The sequence below is a fragment of the Zalophus californianus genome, chromosome 14 (genome assembly GCF_009762305.2).
Source record: "Zalophus californianus isolate mZalCal1 chromosome 14, mZalCal1.pri.v2, whole genome shotgun sequence".
Lineage (NCBI taxonomy): Eukaryota > Metazoa > Chordata > Mammalia > Carnivora > Otariidae > Zalophus > Zalophus californianus.
In genome coordinates, this window is record NC_045608.1 from 24885786 (window position 1) to 24908316 (window position 22531).

The 22531-nt window shown below is 41.4% G+C and overlaps 1 protein-coding gene across 3 annotated transcripts in view; it reads left to right on the top strand.

Annotated features, from left to right (window-relative positions):
• The window catches only part of SLC5A1 (solute carrier family 5 member 1), a 130959-nt gene that overhangs the window by 63412 nt on the left and 45016 nt on the right, over positions 1-22531 (top strand). For 2 of the 3 annotated variants that reach the window (XM_027577413.2, XM_027577412.2), the window contains exons 3-5: positions 15040-15144; positions 15755-15814; positions 17050-17154. In XM_027577413.2, the coding sequence (XP_027433214.1) occupies positions 15040-15144; positions 15755-15814; positions 17050-17154 (270 nt within the window). Of the gene's footprint in view, positions 1-10663; positions 10743-15039; positions 15145-15754; positions 15815-17049; positions 17155-22531 lie in introns of those variants that run through there. The other variant, XM_027577414.2, reaches the window with a different exon arrangement.

Consider the following 22531-nt stretch of genomic DNA (forward strand, 5'->3'; position numbering starts at 1 on the left):
GCCCACTAACTGAAAATTAGCATGTATGTGAAACTAGTGCTGCTGCTTCACTTAAATTTAACTTTCAGATTGACCATGAGGATAAATGAACATGATTTATATTTATATTTATTTATACTACTATAAGTCATCAATCCAAGCTACACAATGACCGCATTTTAACATCTCTGAGATTGGCTTGTGTATTATAATCAATCAGTGGCATGCCATAGCTTAAATGGCAATGCTTTTTCTTTCTTGGTGCTACATGGTATGTCTTACAGTAGTTGGTGTCTTAGATTCAATAAAGTATGGTTATATTCTGAAATAGTGTGTTTGAAGATATGTTCACTGCAGAAATATCTCAAAGGCTGCCCTCCTCCTCCTTCCCAGCAAACTGACTTTTATTTATTTTATATAAGGGGAATCTGCTAAGAATTTGTTTGAGAACAAGGTTCTGCTAATTTATAAAATTTAAAGACCGTTAGGGCGCCTGGGTGGCTCAGTCGTTAAGCGTGTCTGCCTTCGGCTTGGGTCATGATCTCAGGGTCCTGGGATCGAGCCCCGCATCGGGCTCCCTGCTCAGGGGGAAGCCTGCTTCTCCCTCTCCCACTCCCCCTGCTTGTGTTCCCTCTCTCGCTGTGTCTCTCTCTGTCAAATAAATAAATAAAATCTTAAAAAAAATTTAAAGACTGTTAATTTAGAAGAATAATAATTTTTATTCTAAAATTTAAAATGGTTTTAAAGTACTATTGCAATACATGCTTGAAAGAAGGAGTTAAAGGAGAAGATGAGAATCTAAATACTTTCCCTCTAAAATTGAAAAAGAATTCAAACTATATTAAACCTATACATCTAGATTTCTCTTTGTATTAAAAATCAAAGTCAATTCAATCATGTCTGTCAGGGCTGGAAGTTCAGAACTGTAATGTCATTTCTCAAAAGTGCAAGCCCAAGGAGAACATCACAGTGCTAACAGGCTTTCTGGAGCTCACATCTCTGTCAGAAACCCTCTACTGGGACACTTTGCCCCCTCCATCTGCCATTAGCCATGTTGCTTTGTGCTGTATGTAGCAGGAGTGAGCAACCAGAGAAGCTTTGGGAAAAGAGTTCTTAGGTTATTTTAGGAACGGAGGACCTTGGATTAATACACCAGAGGCCAGGGGGTCTTGGGCAGTCACCCACAAAAAAGTAGGAGGAAATTGTATCTTGCAAAGTCTGAAAGGAGATTGAACAGAGAGGTCAGTTGGGGGCATTCCTGGGGGCTTAGGAGGCTGAAAGGAGCAGTTATGACCTGTAACAGGTGAAGATTTAGGAGCTCTGGAAAAAGACCCTATTCCTAAAAAGTTAATAAGGCTGAGAGAGAGAAATCATTTGTGCCTTGGCCTGGGAATAGAAGTGAGGGACAATTGAAGAGGAAGAACAAGGACTCCAGGGCTGGGTTACAAGAAAAGACAGCTTACACAGGGGGCGGGCAGGAAGGCCTCCAGAAACCTGAGTCACACAGGAGCAAGCCAAGCCAACTGAGTAATATGAAACCATGAAGCTATACCTTTTGTAACTTTGGGCTGGTTGGTGGCCCAGGATTCCCTTCTGTGGTTGACAGCTTAACAAACAGCTGCCTGTGTGCTATGGTGTATTGGTTATTTGGGGATGTGGGAGATGGGGAAGAAGGAATGTGAGCATTGAAGGGGAAATTTCCCACTCCTTGTATAGTGGTAGCAGAAATTACTCAGAGAGGCTGGGCCTCAGATACACAGCCCAGTGGAGAATTCTTGTTTCGGAGGAGGGTTTGGTTATACTTACCCAAGTCAGCTCCAAGGGAGCAGTGGGTTATAATGGGGTTGAATAAACCCTTCAACAACCTCCTTCAATGCAGAAATAAGCATTCCAGGGGGCATGGGAACCTCACAAGGAATGAAAGGGCTTGGCTTGTCCCAGCTTTGTGACATCAGGCAAATCATTAACTTCCCTGAGTCTCAGAGTCTCTTCTGTAATGGGGGACAGTCAGATTGAGGATCTCAAAGTCTCTTCCAGTACTAAACATTTACGAGTCCACACCACGGAGGAGGAAGCAAGAATGGGTGTGGGCATACTAGCCAGTCTGTTGCCAAAGAGGATTTTGAAAATTGAATGCCTCTCAATAGCCACAGTTCCTTTCCTTTCCTTCTTTTATTATTAGAGAATCATCAGAGAGGAGTATATCACAGTGATGTAGGGCAAGGGTTGACAAACGTTCTCTATAATGGGCCTGATAGTAACTATTTTGGCTTTGTAGGCTATATGATCTCTGTCACAACTATTCAACTCTGTTTTTGTAGCATGAAATTAGCCATGGACAATGCATAAATGGATGGGCATGACTGTGTTCCAGTAAAACTTTATTTATAAAAAGAGGCAGAGGCCAGATTTGGTCTATAGGACCTAGTTTGTTGACCCCTTGTTCAGGCCTAGAATCTGGAGTCAGGCTGGTGGGGTTCAAATCCAACCTCTGCCCCTTAATGGTTGTGTGACCCTGTTTGAATTACTAAGCATCTCTGTGTCTTGCATTTGTTATCTCTACATTGGCGATATCAGTACTTACTTGAGATTGTTGTGAGGACATAGGCACAGTAAACTCTCAGGTTTAGCTCTTGTTTTTCTCTTTTCAACTGAAAACTTTTTAAGACTATCATATCCCATATCTGAGTGATCCAGCAAGAATGAAGATTAACCCAATGGATTGCCCAAGTTCATATAAGATAATTACAGAGCTAGGACTCTTTCTCTTTTTCTGGTTATTCAGGTCCCTTTCTTCCTATCCTTTGGGATGGAAGTTTGTGAGATCAATTGGTATAGTCTAAAGGTTTACCTGAAAACCAAGAAATTCCTTTAGGGTTGAAGAGACCCTGATGAAAATTTTCCCTGAGGAAAGGAGACAACTTTTTATACTTACTAAACTTTCTTGAGTAAAATATATCTGATTTGATATTTAAGTCTTTATACCCTAATGATCAAATTAAAGTTTATCTACATAGGATGATACTGGAGTGGGTCTTGGAAGAGTCCGGCAGACCTAAGATATAGGTGGTAACTCATGAATGAGAGAGAAAGAGCATGAACTAGGCGAGTGGACACAGGAGAGGCAGAAGAGCTCATCAAGGGAGCAAATCTCAGGAAGATGTGAGACTGAAGACAGACAAGTACTTGACCTTCATAAGCCTGGGTAGAAGTGACCAGTAAGTCCAGCTGACCCTTTCTTCCCCGCTCTGATTGTTTTCTATTTGTATGAAGCTATGTGTGCTTTGGTTTACCCCAGAGCTGAGGCTATGTTTTTCTTAATCTTTTTTTTTTTTTTCTTCTTCTAATACCTAGTCCACGACCTTGCATCTAGTGGGCATTTGAGAAATACGTGCTGAATTAAAGAAATAAGAGGGAGGAGAGGGACATGTCCTTAGACACTCAGGCTGGATCCCTTTGTTGATGTCACCTAAGACCTTAGCCTGCATTTTGCTCTCTGGAGGATTGGCCACAAGTGTACGCAGTGGTAAGAACTTAGGAGGTTAGGAGGGTTCTGGATCCAAGTCAAAGCCTTCCTCCAGCAGTGCTCCACATTTCTGTTTCTGTGTACAGAGAACATTTTTTTTCTTCAGATTTTGTTTTTTTAAGGCTCTTGGTAGTAAAATTGGAAAAGCAAATTTCAGCCCTTATTGGACCCCTTGGAAAAGTCAGGTTTGACTATGCTCCCTTACTATCTCAGACATTTGGTTTTTCTCAAGTTGAGTCAAGATTTTGCAAAACTTGGTTGGCGGGTCCCATAGATATGTATCTCTTCTGTGGTGAGGATTTTTTGCTGAATGTGACAGTTGCTACCTTGCTCTTGAATAGCCTGTTTTCTCTCTTCTTCTCCTTTTCGTCTTCCTCTACCACCACCTCATTCTTGCTCTTTCTTCTCTTCCTTCCCTCACCTTCTCTTCCTGTCCTTCTTCCTTTTTCTCTGTTTTTGGTGGGGCCATTTCCCTGTCACTCTTCATGGCTTAATCTCCTCTGAGGAGTTTCTCTGATTAATGCACAGCCACTCACCACCCTATGTATTCTTTGTGTTCTTGGGCATCAGTTGATGGGTATGTAGCCAATTTCCTGTCATCTAGTTGGTGCATAAACTCCTGGTTTCTCCTTTCTCTCTGGATACCTTCCCAGCATTTTCTAACACATTAGCACTTTCCCAGACAGAGAAAGGAAAAAGTAAATTATAATCAACATTTCTAGTTGTTTGAAGTCAGAAGAGTGCTGAAACTATCAGTTAAGATGAAGACTTTGGATTATTCATGTTAGAAATGTATCTGAGCTTTCCATTTCTACCATTGGCATGGCACATTTTAGGTCGCCTAGAGCTATATGTTTCTCTTTGAGTAAATTTTATATTAAGGAGGTGATTTAGAGTTGGAACCAAGACCATGGGTCCTGGAGCCAGGCTGCTTTGTTTTGAACCCCAGTTCCCCCATTCCTAGCTTTGTAGCCTTGGGTGAGTTACTTAACCTCTCTGTGCTTGTTTCCTCAACTGAAAAATAGAGAACATAACACCTATCTTATGGAGTTGTTTTGAGGATTCAGTTAATTAAAATACATAAATCTTTTACAACACTACAAAATTAGTACTACCCAAGTTGGCTATTCTTAATATCATCATCATCATCATCATTTCTTTAAGTAATCTCTACACCCAATGTGGGGCTAAAACTCATGACCCTGAGATCAAGAGTAGTATACTCTATGGACTGAGCCAGACAGTCGCCCCCATCATCATTATTATTGTATCTCATTTCCAGATCTTCCTTCTTAAACTATGAATTCATTTATCCATTTATGCATTGCTATTATTTCATTCTATATTTACATGTTGATTACCTACTATGTGCCACATTCTGTGTTAGGTGCTGGCATATATTAGTGTGTGTGTGACACATTCTTGCAAAATATATCCAAAATCACAAATAGTGGTAAGTGTTAAGAAGGAAGTGTATTTGAGTCAAGGGTGAGAGGGAAGGAAAGGGGTCTTTCTCAACCTACGTAAGAGGATCAGGAAAGACCTTTCTGAGGATTGAGCATTTAGGCTGAGACATGAAGGATCAGGAGGCAGCCATTCTTCCAAGCAGAAGGAACACAGTGGTCAAAAGCTTGGGATAGTTGTGGAACTGAAAGGAGGCCAGTGTAGGGGAGACAATGCATATCAATCAGGCCCTTCGAGTGAGGGACCCCAAGTTGTTGATGATCCTAAGGATGAGTCCATCTGAATTGGTGAGAGGGTTGGTCTCTAGCTTCCTTGACCTATAAATGCCAATAGAAGACCTCACCTGCCTTTTGTGCCAACAGCCCATGGGAAAATGCCAGTCTTGGCAGTGGTTTCCTGATTTCCTGCCCTTTTGGTTCTTAGGGCAAGGAGAGAGATTTGTGAAGATAATGAGTGAATGGCTACCATTGTTCATGAAGGACGTAAGCTGACGTAAAGTAAACAGAGATTATGATGGCTCTGGAGCAAGGCATGTGTCTAAATATTTACCAGAATCTCAGAAATAAAATGGTCTGAATATATGAACCCCACCTTCTTTTCTGTCCCAGTCCAGGAATTGTGATCCTTAAGAGATGGCAAGAGTCAAAGATTAAATCTTTCCAAATCTCTCCTGTGAAAAGATATCTTTAATGGAATCAAATACTAATTCAGAGTAGAGACCAGTTCCCCAGAGGATAAGGGAAGAACCTGAAATACAAGCATGATGGAGATATACACATGCTGTTCTTAAATTTACAGTGAGATGGGTAGGGGAGTCTGACCTGACTGTGTCCCTTCAGGGATGCTCAGAAAGGAATGTCTGGGGAAGAAGGAAGAAAGTCAGAGTGGTGCTATGACCTCCCCTTCTGTCCCTTGGATGTTGGTCATGTTTGGCTGTGGGACGTTGGGCAAATCACTGTTCTGGTCTTCAGTCTTCTCACCTGTAAAATGAAGATGAGAATAATCCTTATCTCACAGACTATAGTGAGTATGATGTAAGTTAAAGTGAATGGGGTGCCTGGCCCCACACTTGGGCTAGAGGAGGCACTGTAAAAGTTAGTCATCCCTCTCCCTTTCTTATTCTCCCAGGACAGGCCTCTCAAATTGTGGTACCCACACCAGCAGCATCAGCAAGACCTGGGCTCTAGTTAGAAAGGCAAAATTTCCAGCTTCAACCCAGACCCACTGAATCAGAAAGTTGAAAGGATGGGATTCAACCATCTGCGGTTTAACAAAATTTCCAGGTGATTGTGATTAGAGTTGCCAGATTTAGCAAATAAAAATATAGGATGGCTAATTAAATCTGAATTTCAGAGAAACAATGAATACTTTTTTAGTGTAATGTCTCATGCAATATTTGAACATAATATTATTAAAACTGAATTTGTTTATCTGAAATTCAGATATGTTCTGTATTTTTACTTTAGATTCTGGGGGTGCCTGGGTGGCTCAGTCGTTAAGCATCTGCCTTCGGCTCAGGGCATGATCCCAGGATCCTGGGATCGAGTCCCATATTGGGCTCCCTGCTCAGCGGGAAGCCTTCTCCCTCTCCCACTCTCCCTGCTTGTGTTCCCTCTCTTGCTGTCTCTCTTTCTGTCAAATAAATAAGTAAAATCTTAAAAAAAAAACCACATTCTGTAGATTCTGATGCATGCTACAGTTTGAGAACCATTGTCTGAGGATATCTGAAGGCAAGCATCTAGCACGGCCCAGAGAAAGGGTGGAGAGGAGGCTCTGGGATATTCTTGTATCATTCCTTAAAGGGAAGATAGAAGTTGGGATTGAAAAGCCATCTCTAGAGCTCTGGACATTCTGGGTATTATATGGTCCATTAACAAAGAAAACAGTTTCCTGAAATTAACTGAGTGTATTTTCCAATCGAGCTGTGAAGATCTTGCTCCCTCTAAGAGAAAACGACCACTCTGTTTCTTTTAGGAAATTCAGGGAACTCCATAAAAACATGGGGTGTACAAAAGCATCATCAGTATTTCTTCAGAATTGCATGCCTTTGTGGAACAGAACTTTTTGTTTTTTTTTTAAATTTAATTTCAATTTGCCAACATATAATACATCATTAATTTTTGAAGTAATGTTCAATGATTCATTAGTTGTGTATAACACCCAGCGCTCATCACATCACATGCCCCCTTATCTTTCTTTTTTTTCTTTTTTTTGTCCCCGTCTGCCATTTTCCTCATACAGAGGCAAAACTTTCTTTCTTTTTTTTTTTTTTTTAAAGATTTTTATTTATTTATTTGACAGAGACACAGAGAGAGAGAGGGAACACAAGCAAGGGGAGTGGGAGAGGGAGAAGCAGGCTTCCCACCAAGCAGGGAGCCCAATGAGGCTCCATCCCAGGACCCTGGGATCATGACCTGAGCCGAAGGCAGACGCCCAATGACTGAGCCACCCAGGCACCCCTAGGGGCAAAACTTTCTTAAAGGTGTCTCATATTTGTCACCTCATTTAAGCCTGAGAACCTTGTTGTGAGGTAAGCTAAGGATTCTTATCCTCATTTTATAGTGGAGGAAACTGAGGCTCAAGACAGGGAAGTGACTGGCTCATGGTCATATAATTTGTTTTGACAGAGCCAAGATTAGAATAAGATTCGAAGTCTCCCAGTGTGCTTAGAAGGAAGGGAAGAAAGTGGGGTCCATACCACTTAATTGTGCTTTCAAGCATGATTATTGATACTTTTTGTAAATCCATTAGCTGCCTCTGATGGTGAAACAAGGAAGACACACACAGACGTTGTCCATTGCCTTAAGCAATTCTTGACTCTTGGGTTAGTAGTTTGGAGTGTCATACTATCTTACTTTCTTAAAGTTGCGGAAGTAAAGATAACATTAATATGTAAACTTGAATCACTTTCTTCCCCTGGGCTATAATTTTGTTTTCTTTTGAAAATAACAAGGTTGACCTTAATTATTTCCAAGGTAATTCCAGCTCTAACATCAGATGACTGGATGTTGGCAAGTAAATAGGCTGTCCCCTATAGTTCCTATTTTCTTTTTCCTGTCACACAGAACATAATTTTTAGGTAGCATTCAATGACATTTTCATGTCTTTTCTTATATTGCCCCCAACAAACACATAACTTCCCTGCATGCTTTGTTCTCAGGCTCTGCAAGTGAATCTGAGACAGTTCTGGAATGATTTCCCTTTATTGTTAAAGGTTTTAAAGAACTGTGTTCTGCAGGGCGCCTGGGCGGCTCAGTCGGTTAAGCGACTGCCTTCGGCTCAGGTCATGATCCTGGAGTTCCGAGATCGAGTCCCGCATCAGGCTCCCTGCTCGGCAGGGAGTCTGCTTCTCCCTCTGACCCTCTTCCCTCTCGCGCGCTCTCTCTCTCATTTTCTCTCTCGCAAATAAATAAAATCTTAAAAAAAAAATTAAAAAAAAAGAATTGTGTTCTGCTTATAAAATTACACAAACTCATTGTGGAAAGATTGGAAAAGTACAAAAAAGGCACAAAAACACATTCATTATTTTCTCTTTCAAAGATAACCACTGTTAAACTTGGAGATATATCCCTATCTCTATCACTATCTCTCTCTATAAAACCTTGAATGTTATTTTTTATTTGACATTTTATCACTTTCATCTTCCCATCATAACAAATTCTTCAAAGCAATGATTTTAATGGCTGTGTAATATTCCATCACAGGTATGTACCTTAATTTAGCCGTTTGTCTTCCTATTGTTGGACATTTATGTTGTTTCCAAACTTTCCTGTATTGTAAATAACATGGCAATGAACATACTAATGAAATTCTTATATATAAATCTTTGTATTTCTGATAATTTGCTTAAGGTAGAGTACTAAAAGTAGGATCATATGGTGGAAGGAGATGAGATTTTGATATGTACCAACAAACTACTTTCTGGAATTATGTTTATGTCAGAAATATATGGGAGAACCTATTTACTTGCCTGTTTGATGGACTAACCCAGAAGGTCAGATTCCAGCTGAGGTCTTCTTGTTACTAACACTGATCTTACAGGTCACCACATTAACATCTCAGAGTAGTGCGTAATCCTAGCATGCCCCGTTGTTCTGCTGGGCACCATCTGGGCCTAGCAGGTCAAGTTTATTGCCTCTTCCTCAGGAGAGAGCCATCTTTAACACATCCCTATGAAGAGTCCCAACTCTATGCAGCCAGTGGGAATAAATACAACTCCAAGGCACTTGATTGCCAGCATCCTAGGAATTGATACAGCAACCCACTCACTCACTCAGCAGACTTTTATGGAATGCTTGTCACGTGCAAGAAAAGAAGCAGAAATGCTCTTTGAGGACTAGAAGATATGTGGGGGGCAACACTTGTGCAGAAGCAGTGTCATGCCCCAGGAGAGTGCAACAGACAAGGAGTGGGAGTAAGAGATCGGAGGAGGAAGAGATCAGCTCTGAATGGTGTCAGTGGAGAGATGGAACTGGGATTCCTTTTGAAGACTGGGTCAGTGTTTTGGGGACATCAGAGTTTGATGGAGAGGAGATTCAAGCAGAGGGAAATGGCATAAATAGAAACAGAAGGTAGGAAAGCCCAGAGCATATCTAGGAAACTGAGTCAGTGTAATTTAGTGGAGTGTAAGGGATACGAAACAGTATGGAGAGGCTGCTGGGGATGGAGAAGGAGGAGGGGGCTGGGTTGCAGACAGCCTTGAAGGCCTGTAATTTCTGATGAAATTCAAGTCCATGGCCGGTGAGGATTAGACATATGAGAAGAGGAAGCTTAGCCCAGAGAAGATTTGAGGGTAGGCACAACCCCTTTCCTTAGACATTGGAAGAGCTAGCTTGTGGAAGAGAGATTTGACTTGTTCTGTATCACTCCAGAAGGTAGAAGTAGCCAGATGGGTAGATTTCAGCTCAAGGTAGAAAGAACTTTTTAACCACTAGAATTGTTCTATGGTTTCAGCTGCATTGTAAAGTGGGGAGCTCTCTGTCAGTAGAGGTGTGCGTCTAGAAACTGACCATCACTTAGGGGGTTGTTGCAGAGGGGATTCAAGCTGTGACATTTGTGGGTTCATACAACTCTGGAAGACTTATGATTCTATAATTTCTCCATATATTTCCTCTCCTGCCAATTTTCTAGGGCAGGAAGTTTAGGCAGTAAAATGTGATTATGAATTTCCCCAAATTCAAAGGAAAACAGTCTTTTTGCCATTTTTGATGTCACATTATGTTATTTCCCCAATACCATGCTATCAAACCTGTTGGGTGTGGTCAGACCCAGCTCAACTTGCACAATTACAGCAAAGCCATCTAAATACTTGTAATAGCTTCCTGAATCCCATCAGGGGATGAGGAAGGCTTGGAAAGAAGTTAGTCAGAAGCAAGGTCAAGCTGGGGGAATTTTAGATGAAGTCTAAAATCCTGAACTCAGAGGGACGGTGGGAGGAAATTATAGAGAAGGCCATGATTATTCACGTCACCGGGTCACTCCCTGGATGGGGCGTGATTCCCAAATGGGCATGAATGTGGGTGAGGAGTGGACAGAGAGTGTTTGGGAAATCAGAGTGATGAAAGCATTGTTAATGGGCTTTAGTGGGAGGAAGGGCAGAGTGAAAACCTGGCAGGGGAGTGGAAATGATAAAGCAGTGGTGTCTGTTACTAGTCTGCTTGGGCTGCCATAACAAAATACCATAGACTCGGAGGCTTAAACAAGAGAAATTTATTTTTCCACATTTCTGGAGGTTGGAAGCTCAAGATCAAGATGCTGTCAGGGTTGGTTTCTGGTGAGACCTCTTTTTCTGGCTTGTAGATGACTACCTCCTGTCTGTGCATCCTCTTTTCTGAGTAGAGAATGGGAGGGGGGAGGGAGAGGGGAGAGAGGGAGAGAGGGAGAGGAGGCAGAGGGAGGGAGGGGGAGGGGGAGAGAAGGGGGAAAGAGAGAGAGAGAGATGGTGTCTCTTCCTCTTATAAGAACAAGTCCTATCAGAGTAGGGCCCCACCCTTATGACTTAATTTAACCTTAATTACCTCCCTAATTACCCTATCTCCAAATAAAGCCACATTAGAAGGTTAGGACTACAACACATAAATTTTGGGGGAACACAATTCAGTCTATAACAGTGTCCATTGTAGGTCTTATGAATTGTCTTTGTCCTCTTGGAGGAGAGAAAGGACTCTGATTGAGGGCTGGCTAAATGTCAGTCATTACTGATTCATAGTCTCATTTGACTCCTGAATAACCCTCTCATGAGAGAAGATTGAAGCTCACAGATATTATGATCACCCAGATAGTAAGAGGTCAAGAAAGTATTCAAATTCTAATTTTTTAATTTTATACTTCTCACTGGAGGGGATTTTAACTTGAAATCTTGTTGAATTCCTAGGACTACATCTTTTTTTTTTTTTTGATAGATTTTTAAAAGATTTTATTTATTTATTTAAGAGAGAGAGAGATAGTGAGAGAGAGAAAGAACATGAGTTGGGGGCGGGGAGAGAAGCAGGCTCACCACTGAGCAGGGAGCCAGATGCAGGGCTCAATCCCAGGACCCAGGGATTTTGACCTGAGCCAAAGGCAAATGCTTAACCAACTGAGCCACCAGGCACCCCGAGGACTACATCTTTAAACCTGGAACTTCCAGGAAGACTGCTTGGCAGGCCCATTTGGGGGTTGTGGAGGGTCTTTGAATACGGAAATGTGGCTTGATCAGAGTTGTGCTTTGTGGAACTGGCCATGTGGGTAGGCGGAGACTGGAGATCATCCAGAAGCCTGCTGAGAGATAATCACAGCCTATATAAGGGCAGTATAAGAAGTGCTAGATGCCTTTAACATTGTGAAGGCAGAGTCAGGGTTTTGGTAAATGATTGAGTTAAGGCCATGGGGTGAAGGGAGGAAGTCCAGAATGAGGCCAGGGCAAGTGACTGGGAGAATAGTAGTGATCATGACAGAAATTAACTGAATCTGGGCAGGACATGTGGTAACCCCAAAGCTCTCCTGATCCCCATTCCATCAGATGGTGAGGGAGTACCTCAGGAAAGCCTGCAACTGCTTAAAGTCCAGTGTTTCCCTTTGCGGGGGCTGTTGGAGAAGACTTCTGGAACTTAAGGTTAATCTAAGACAGTTAATCATTACTGGTAATTATGCCCTTAATAGTACAACATTAGGCTTAATAATTTATCAAGTGAGAGATGATAAATGAAAAGATAATGGGCCAGGACAGGCAGGCTACATGCAGAAGGGAATTCGACTAAAAGTGGACTGTTAGCCCTACCAAGCTTTGAGGAGAAAGAGGTGAATGTCTCTGAACAGCCTGCTTTCCTCCCAATTTCCCCTTCTTCTTTTTAAAATTTCAAGTAAAATTAAATACAGCGTTATATTAATTTTAGGTATACAATACAATGATTCAACAATTCTATACAACTCTCAGTGCTCATCAAGATAAGTGTATACTTAATCCCTTTTATCTATTTCACCCATCCCCTGAAACCTCCCCTCTGGCAATCAACAATTTGTTCTCTGTACTTGAGTGATTTTTTTGTCTCTTTTTTCTGTTTGTTTTGTTTTTTCTTAAATTCCACATATGAATGAAATCATATGATATTTGTCTTTCTCTGACTGACTTATTTTACTTGGTATTATACTCTCTAGGTCCATTCAAGTTGTTGCAAATGACAAGTTTTCATTCTTTTGTTATGGCAGAGTAATATTCCATTATATATATTTACCATATCTTCTTTATCCACTCATCTATGGATCCATTTTCCTCTTAATAAATGGCACCCACCTATTCAAGTCCTGAATCTAGAGTTACTCTTGATTACTCTCTCCCTTATTTCCCACATCTGATCCGTCAAGGGTAATTCCTAGATTTAGGACTCCTGTCAACTTTACTTCTAAAATACTCTTCAGTCTCTATACTTGCCTTTGTCTTGACTGTTACTACCAGAGACCAAGCCACTGTCCTCTAATGTAGATACAGCATTAGCTTCCCTTACAGTTTCTCTGTTTTCCCCCTTGCCCCAAGCACTACATTCACCATGTGCTTGAGAACAATCTTTAAAAGCAAATTAAGTCCTGTCCCTTCCCTGACTAAACACTGTAGTAGTGGGGTGCCGGGGTGGCTCAGTTGGTTGAGCATCTGACTCTTGATTTTGGCTTAGGTCATGATATCAGGGTTGTGAGATTGAACCCTGTGTCGGGCTCATGTGCTGGGCGTGGAGCCTGCTTAAGATTCTCTCTCTCCCTCTGCCTCCCCACCCCCCACCCTCCCCAAAAAACCTCTAGTGGCTTCCCACACTTAGAATAAAATCCAAACCTCCTATCCTTGCCTGCTAGGACCTACATGATGTATGCCTGCCCGGCTTCCCAGCCTCATCTCACAACACCCTCTTCCTTGCCTACCACACTCCAGCCACTCTGGCCTTTTTGCTTCTCAACTATGACTACTTTCTTTCTGATATTGACATAGTGGACTTCTTTTATCACTTCAATCTTAACTTAGAGGTCATCCACACAGAGGGATCTCCTGACTCTCCAGTTGAAACTAGTTATTTTATCACATCCTCTCTACTCGTCATTCTCTGATCTCTCTTTTTAAAAAATTTATTTATGTTTCCTCTGTTAGAATATAAGCTTCTGAAGAGTAGGGATTTTGTCTGTGCTATTCACAGTGGAATCTCCAGGGTCTAGAAGAGCGCTTGATACATTGAGTCGATACTAAATTAATATTCATTGAGTGAATTAATGAATGCAATTTTATACGATTATCTTATCATTCCAGACACCTTCTGGCCTGGCCTTCAGGGAACTCCTTCTCTGACTTAACTATTTGGTACTAAGCATCCATTGCCTTATATTGGGGATAGGGGCTGATATAGTTAGGACAGTTTCTTGGAGTAATCTGTCTTTTGGAAAATAGCATTCTGTGTTTTGTTCCAGATTTGTTCCATCTCAGGGATATTCGACAAATAACTACCAGCCTTCCCCCATTGCTCAGCAAAAATGGAGATAATTATACCAGTTTGGTACTTTTCAAATGGTGCTATGCCTCTCCTCCTGGGTACAGAAGGACTCTAGAAATTTCTAGAGTTCTCTTGGACTTCAGATACAGTTGAGTTGATGACACAGTATCATGATTAGTTAGTGCAAGATCCCTCTCTTGTTTTACCTGATGTTTTCTCCTTCATCTCCCATTCACAGTCTCATTCTCCTTTTTCCTTCCAGGCTTCCAATCTTGGGTTTTTAATATATATCCTTCCAATCTGTCTTCTAACCTATGTATTTAGATATATGTATATCCTTGAAAAATGCAGTGTATGTGTCCATGGAGTCTAGGAAACCTTTGTAAAAAATAAAAAATAAAAATACTATATTGATTTAGAGAGTTATTATTAGTAGCACCTCGTGTTACTTGGGAGCACATGGGATCATAGAATTTTTAAAAATTTTTTATTTAGATTCAATTAACATATAATGTATTATTGGTTTCAGAGGCAGAGGTCAGTGATTCATCAGTCTTATATAATATCCAGTGGGGATCATAGGATTTAATAGTTAGGAATTGTCTGTAAATTATAGGCTCTAACCCCTGCCTTCTCTGATAAGTGAGAGGACTAAGGCCCAGAGACTTCCTTTAAATGATTCCTTTTATCAAAACTGTCCACATTTACTGGGAGCCAGTCCTTTGTCAGGAGTGTTGGAGGACAGAGATGAATGGCACAGGGCCTGCTTCTGAGTGGACAGCCTTTTGGAAGACTTATAAGGAAGGCTTGGTGGGCTGTGGGGTTTCCCATGTCTTCTTTGTTATTGGTCATTGGGCTGAGAAAGGACCCAAAGATGATCTGCTTTGGGGATACACACTGCCTCTTCCCCAGTCTTCTCCTTTTCATCTTCACTATTACCTAAGACCCCACATCCACCTTGTGAATCAGTGATCCCTACAGACATGCAGTCAAGTTCCCAGCCTGCCTCTGCTCTGTCTTGTCCCTCTTGTGGGTGACATGCCTCTTCCCTGTTTGGTCTACCTCTGAGTGTCCTGGTGGAACATAGAGAGTCCTTACCAGACTTTCCCTTTGTGTTTCCAGATTGGAGCATCTCTCTTTGCCAGTAACATTGGAAGTGGCCACTTTGTGGGGCTGGCGGGGACAGGAGCTGCTGCAGGCATCGCCATGGGAGGCTTTGAATGGAATGTGAGTTACATCAGAGACACTGTGTCCTGGAGCTGGAAGGACGTTTAGCAGTCATCCAGTTTAATCTATGCTTAGAGATGCTCTAAGTGTTAGGGAACCAACCAGGGCCACTATCTGAGGCAGTTGGAGGAGGGGCACAGCGTCAGGAACTCCATGGTCCTGCTCCCCTCCACAGAGTAGCATGAGGAAACCACTGATATGATGGCAATAGTGTTTTTTTCTTCTCTTAAAAATCCAAATCCTCCTATACCCTTTTGGCCATATTGGAGGTTTGGAAATTCTTACCACCAGATTTCCATTATCATTATTATTAGTATTTAAAAGTTCTCTAAGTGGTATTTTACTCCTTGTAAACCAGAGAAGAGGCAAAAGGAGCTATGATGTCAGCGGACAGCCCCCTGGGGTGCTCTACACTATTGCCCAACTACCATTCCTGTGGGCCAATCAGGCAGCAAAGCCCTCTTTCAGTTTCTGAAGGCCACTTAGGGAGTTGTCCCCAGAGCCCCAAGAGAAAATGCTTGGTGATTTTCCTGTACTATTTGAGGGCAGGCAGCAGAATGGGCTAAGGTTCCTCCTGGTTTGACTCTACCTATTTTTTTGTTTGTTTCAGGCCCTGATTTGGGTGGTTGTCTTGGGCTGGGTATTTGTTCCCATTTACATTAAGGCTGGGGTAAGTATCTGCTCTGTTATTCTATTTTGTGCTATATATATACACATACATATATATATACACACTATATAGACACATATATATAATATATAATACACATATTGTATATGATACACCTATCATATATATATATAATATATGTATAATACACACACATATTTAATATGAGCTCCATCCTCCTGAAGGACAGAGGAGACTTTATAGCATAAATGGCAGAGAACACCTGTGCCTTGGTTTTCTTTTCCAGGTTATAAAATTTTTGACTACTTTTAGAGGCATTCAACAGATCCACTCAGCCATGACTTGACTGTCTAAGAGACCCTCTAAACAACCTCATTCTATTCAGAGCCCTCTTAAGCATCGTGTCCTCTCACATTGGGTGTGCACTTGCAAGGCACTGCCATGCATTTGCTCATGGTATATAGCTGTGTGCCTCTGCTCCTGGAAGGGAAGCAGCATGAGAAAAATAACTGTATTTCCCCTTCATTTGCATATGTCAGTAGCTCTTGCAGCTGGTCCTCAATTATCGAATGCATGCTCAGTCTCTTGACTAAATCTCTCTGACATTTTACATGTGACAGCTTTGGTGGCACCTGTTTAGTGAGATATAATGAATACCTACATTAGGAGCTGAAAGCAATACAGAAAAAACACAGGGCAGACTCTACATCTTCTGGAGGCTCATGGACTATTGGTGACATGTGTGTGATCCTACAAGACAGTAGGCTCAGGGTTGAGAGAATGTGACAGAAGTACAGTCAGAATTTGCAGAAAGGAACTGGGAGAACAGTTGAGCAGGTCTGCAGCTACAATCCTTGGCAAGGTGAAGCACACACCCAGCCTGGCCAATTTGGTGCACTGAACAGTTGCTACCATTGGTATGATGTCTTGTTCACAGTAGGCACTCTGTATAGGAATGCATATCTATCACCTCCTCTTTCAGGGCAAAAATCTGCTTTCTTGGTTATGTATTGATGTGTTCACTTAGACACAGAAAGTGTCTATTGAGCACCTTCAGTGTCCTGGGATAATGCCCTACCACTGCAAGGGTAGGGCATATGGGATTGAGATGGGATTGAAGAATGGGGGTCATCTGGCTACCTTATAGACTTCTCTGACCCATGAGGGTTAACCCTTGATCATACTTCTGATGCCATGGTGGATGCCACTGCTCTGTTTGCTCTGAGTCTTCTGGTCATTTTGGCTGGCAATGACCTCTCTTACATCCCATGCAGGTGGTGACAATGCCAGAGTACCTGAGGAAACGATTTGGAGGCAAGCGGATCCAGATCTACCTCTCTATTCTGTCCCTGTTACTCTACATTTTAACCAAGATCTCGGTGAGTCCACTGCCCTGGGGACTGGCATTAGCTGTCTACTGACCAATGTCTACCTGCCCACTCCTGCTCCTCGGCACGTATTGGCCCACCAAGGAGCAGCAGTATTTGTTTCTATTAACTTGGTGCCTTAGGTCTTCTTGCTCCTTAGGGTAAAGTCCTATTTCATGCATCAAGGAGTCAACACATGGAACTCCTTACCCTCTACCACGTGGAAGGTTAAAAGCATAAACAGGTTCAAGGAGTTTCAGTGAAAACTGTTCTTAATAGAAGACTGAAAGGGAATTAGCAATATCTGAAGGCTGGTTTCAATCTTAGAGTTTGCTGCGAGCCTTTGTGCCTGAAGGGATCAGAATCTGGCTCTAGGTGATGTTTCTAATACACTTAGACATGGGCAGTCAGTGACAACTCTTGAAGGGACCTCAGAAATTCTCCCTCTTCTTTTATGGACAGGGAAATGAAAACTGGGAATTGAAAATACTTGCTCAGGATCCTGAATCAGGAGTAGAACCCAAACTTCTGGCTCCACTTCAATGTCCTTTTCATTACACAAGGCTTCTTGTGTGTTATTATTTTTTAATCTGTTTTTTTTTTCTGATGTTGCTCATGCTTTTTGTGTCATTTCTAAGAATCCATTGCCAAATCCAAGGGTTGAGAGAAAAGTGACATTTTCTGAGACATAGGGAGTTACAAAGCGCTCACTGCTCTACCAGTTTTCTCATTGAGTATGATCAATTTTCCTCTGTTTTCTTGTCCTTCTCTATCCAGCACCAAAGGTAAGATTGGATCAATCTCAGCATCTTGCAAAAGATCTGTCCTGGATGAAATCTGAGTCAGGTTGCATCTGAAATGAGCCTTCTGCTCTAGCTAGGTAGTGTGCTGAAAAAACAGCTGCTAGTGCTTTTATTTTCCTGATCACTTAAAGCCAAGACAACAACAATATTAAATAACATTTGCATTTTTTTTATTTTGGAAAATTTCGAACATGTATACCCAGAGATAGAATAGTATAATAAACACTTGTGGACCTAATACTTTTCACTCAGCTTTAATAATGATTATCATTTTGTCATTCTTGTTCATCCATTTCTTCTACTTTTTTTCCCAGCGGTTTTTTAAGTCAAATACCAGACATTATGTCATTTCGCTGTGACTTCTTCAGAATACATCTTCAACTTTTAAAAAACATAACCATTATGCTATTATCACACAGCAAAATCTATAGGAATTTCCTAATTTAGGTGGTTTAATACCTGGTACATATCCAGATTTTCCTGATTATATAAAAAAATGTCTCCTTATAGTTGATTTTTTTGAATCAGAATCTAAATGAAGTCTACACATTGTATTTGACTATACTTTCTTTAAAGGAAATATCTATATCTTCAGCTTACCATAATAATTTTTCTCTTTTGTACCATTACCTCCCAGCCCTAGTCCTGGCCTACCTGCACATACTTTTTTTTTTTTTAATTGGATTGTTTGTCTTTTTTTGTTGTTAAGTTGAAAGAATTTTTTATATGTTCTGGGTACTAGACCCTTATCAGATAAAGGATTTGCAAATATTTCTCCCTCATTCTGTAGGTTTTCTTTTTCATTTTCTTGATAATGTCCTTTGAGGCACAAAAGTTTTAAATCTTGATGAAGTCCATTTATCTACTTTTATTTCTGTTGCTTATGCCTTTGCTGTCATTTCTAGGAATCCATTGCCAAATCCAAGATCATGAAGATTGACCCCTATATTTTCTCTGAAGAGTTTTATACTTTTAGCTCTTACATTTAGTTCTTTGATCCATTTTGAGTTAATTTTTGTATATGATGTGAGGCAGGGGTTCAACTTCACTCTTTTGCATGTGTTTATCCAGTTCTTTCAGCACCATTTGTTGAAGAGACGATTATTTCCTATCGAATGGTCTTGCACATTTTTATACAACTCAATGTAAACATGCTCTTGCCTATAGGGCTGATAGAACTTTGTCTTGGAATTGGGACTGATTCCCAGAGCACTGCTCTTTCCCTGCGCAGCTTCTTGACTCAAACTGCTACTGTCCTTGACTGGTGCTTTTGTGTTTTGCCACCAATATGATGATTTCACCACCTTCACTTTCTCCTCCCCTCCTTCAGGGTTAGTTTTTAGTTATAAGATGAAGACCCTGGGCTTTTCAATGCTATGTCATTAGATATCAATGTGCAGAGACTAGACTGAGAAATGCTGGTAGGGGTGGAGAAATCAGGCTTTCTGAGGGAGAGAAGAGCAGATATAAGAAGAGAAAAAGGAATGTAAGCATGGAGGGAGAGGAGGTCATTCTTGAGCTAGCTGGGGGTTGGCAAGGGAACTGCTCCTTGGTTCAACTTGTGAGGTAGCACCTGTCTAATTAGCATGTAGAGGAGGCTACTGGGATTTCCCTTTTTGGAATCAAGCCTTCTCCAAGTCCACAGTTCAAGCAGGTGTAAGTCTGTTGACTGTAGTTGCCATGGAAAGGGTACTTTTTGCCCTTGCAGCTGATATGAGGTTAGTAATATAAATGAACTAAATGCCCAACCTCTCTCCCTGCATTGCAATCACCTCACCTATTGTTTAGGTTACTGATTAAACCTCCCTTGACTTGGGAGCCCCCAGATAGCTGAGGGGCAGTCTCACTCAGCTCAAGTCCTGATGGAGCCCATCCCCCAGCAGTCAGCTTTTTCTGAATTTTGCTTTTGAAAAGTACTTGGTATAGGCTGTTCCCTCTCTGTATAATTTCTGGGCTCCTTGCTGGAGGCCTTGCCCACCATCCTACCTGCTCTACCTGCTTCCCAGAGGCAGAAATCTCTTGAATATTGTGTAAGAAGGATGATAGCTGCCTTTTATTTAATGCCAGTCTCTTTGCTTAGATTCCAATAGGGGCTTTACTTTTTTCATCTCCAGTTCACATGAGAACTGCATGGTAAGGATTTCTATTTTATCTTCCACTTCATGGATGAAATAACCGAGTCTCAGAGAAATTAGGTAATTTGTCCTAAATCATACAACAAAATCAGGCATTGGAACCCAGGTCTCTCTAGTCCCAAAGTCTGTGTTCTTCTCACAGTTCTGCTCTATGTTGGATGGGATGAAGACATAGCATGATGGAATGAGATAGATCATCTAGTCCTATGTTCTTCGCTCTCATTTTATAGCTGGAGAAACTGAGGTCCCAAGAAGGGAAGGGACTCTGTGGGGTTAAACAGTAGCAGAACTAGGATGAACAGCAGGGTCCCTGTTATTGACTCAAAACCTTTGGCATTATGTGGCCCCTGACTTCTAAATCTTTCATTCTTTTAGTACAGAGTCAGTTAAAATTCAAGACCATGGGAAAAATTAAGATAGCCAGTTAAATAACCTTACAATATGAACAAGTTTCCATGAGTAGGATTTGAGAGGACTATGAGGAGAAAGCATCAACTGCACACCGGTGTATGAAGGATCTGAAGGAGGGACATTTAAGCAGAGGGCAGGGGCAGGGAAGGGTTGACCCGTAAGACTTTGTCTTTATAAGTTTGGCTGACTTCAGGTTCACCATGAGTCATAGAGCATGAAACCATTAAAATAATTATACTGATGGTGAATGTAACTCCTAGGAGCTCATATTAAGATAACACATGAGTTCAAAGTTCATTGACAAAAGAAAATAATTATAAGTTAACAAAGTAAGATAGGTATTTATTTACATTGCACACAAAGATTAATCAATCTTGTTGTGTATATGTAGAGGCATGGTAATTTGTGATGGGCAAGAAGAGAAGAAGGGTGGGGTGCCTGGGTGGCTCAGTCATTAAGTGTCTGCCTTCGGTTCAGGTCATGATCCCAGGGTCCTGGGATCGAGTCCCACATCGGGCTCCCTGCTCCCAGGGAAGCCTGCTTCTCCCTCTCCCATTCCCCCTGCTTGTGTTCCTGCTCTCGCTGTCTCTCTCTCTGTCAAATAAATAAATTAAAAAAAAAATCTTAAAAAAAAAAAAAAGAAGAGAAGAAAGGTGGCCTTGTGAGATCCAAATCCACACAGGAAACAACTAGGGACCTGCCAGGAAGGCTTAGGGGAGGCTATAGGGATCCAGTGTGTGTGTAATTGATAGCAGAGAAAAAGCATTTCAGGTACAGGGCCCAGATATAACCCAGGCCATAGAACAGCAGTGGTATAGAATCTTGACTATGGCTACCATCTTGTGGCCAGGTTTTGGGCTCTGAGACCCAGATTTGATTATTCCTCCATGTACTTCTCTGAATTTTACTGGTTCCCTGCTGTCCCCTTCCTGGCACCCTGTCTTATCAAGTTCTGAGAAGAATTCTGGTCTGTAAAATTTCCCAGTATCATGTATCTTATTTACGTGTGCACAATCACTTGAGATAAGCCTCAGATTTTATGAATTACATGTGATGACCAAATGTCTCTGTTTCTATTTCCTGGGGCTATTAACATGACTGCGATAAACTTTTACAGCAACTCCACTGTCCATTTTGGATCCTTGAGTGAAAATAAGAGCTTTGGCTTTTACTTAAGGTTTGAATACTCATTATCTGAGCCATTCACTTTCACAAACGAAAAGAGAAATTTGAGCAATGGGGCTCTCCATCTCAAATGTCATTGCCAGGCAGGATTTATTGGGTGCTCAGATATAACTCAGACAAGAAGGGGCACAAGGCACACATATAAAATCATAGGATCTCAAAGTGTCAAAGCTGAGACAAGTAATCTATGCAAGTCTCATGGTCAGAGACTCAGTTACTCTAAGAGGTTTCCCAGCTGAATCTGTAATTTTATTATTCCCATGAGTCTCATGGACGTTGTTCAGTCAAATTTTCAAAGTGACGGGAACAAAGCTTTTGAGCTGAATCCAACTGCCTGTTTTTGTAGATATAGTTTTTTTTTTTAACATTTTATTTATTTGAGAGAGAGACAGAGAGAGTGAGTACACAAGCGGCAGGGAGAGGCGGAGGGAGAAGGAGAAGCAGACTCCCCACTGAGCAGGGAGCCCTACGTGGGGCTTGATCCCAGAACCCTGGGATGATGACCTGAGCCAAAGGCAGATGCTTAACCGACTGAGCCACCCAGGCGCCCCTGTAGAAATAGTTTTATTTGAACATGGCCACACCCACTTGATGTATTGTCTATGGCTGCTTTCTTGCTTCAACTGTAGAATTGAGCAGGTTGGACTGACTATATGGTGTATAAAACCTAAAACATTTATTACCTGAAACTTTATAGAAAAAGTTTGCTGACCCTTGGTCTAGAATATGGTAATTTTCGATTTCATTTCAAGTTGGTTTTACTTAGCGTGATTGGGGAAATTTGCTTGTTTCCTTCCCTTTTTTTTTTTCTTTATTAAGGGCTAAGAGAAGTTTAGAGAAGGAGCAATCTGGGAA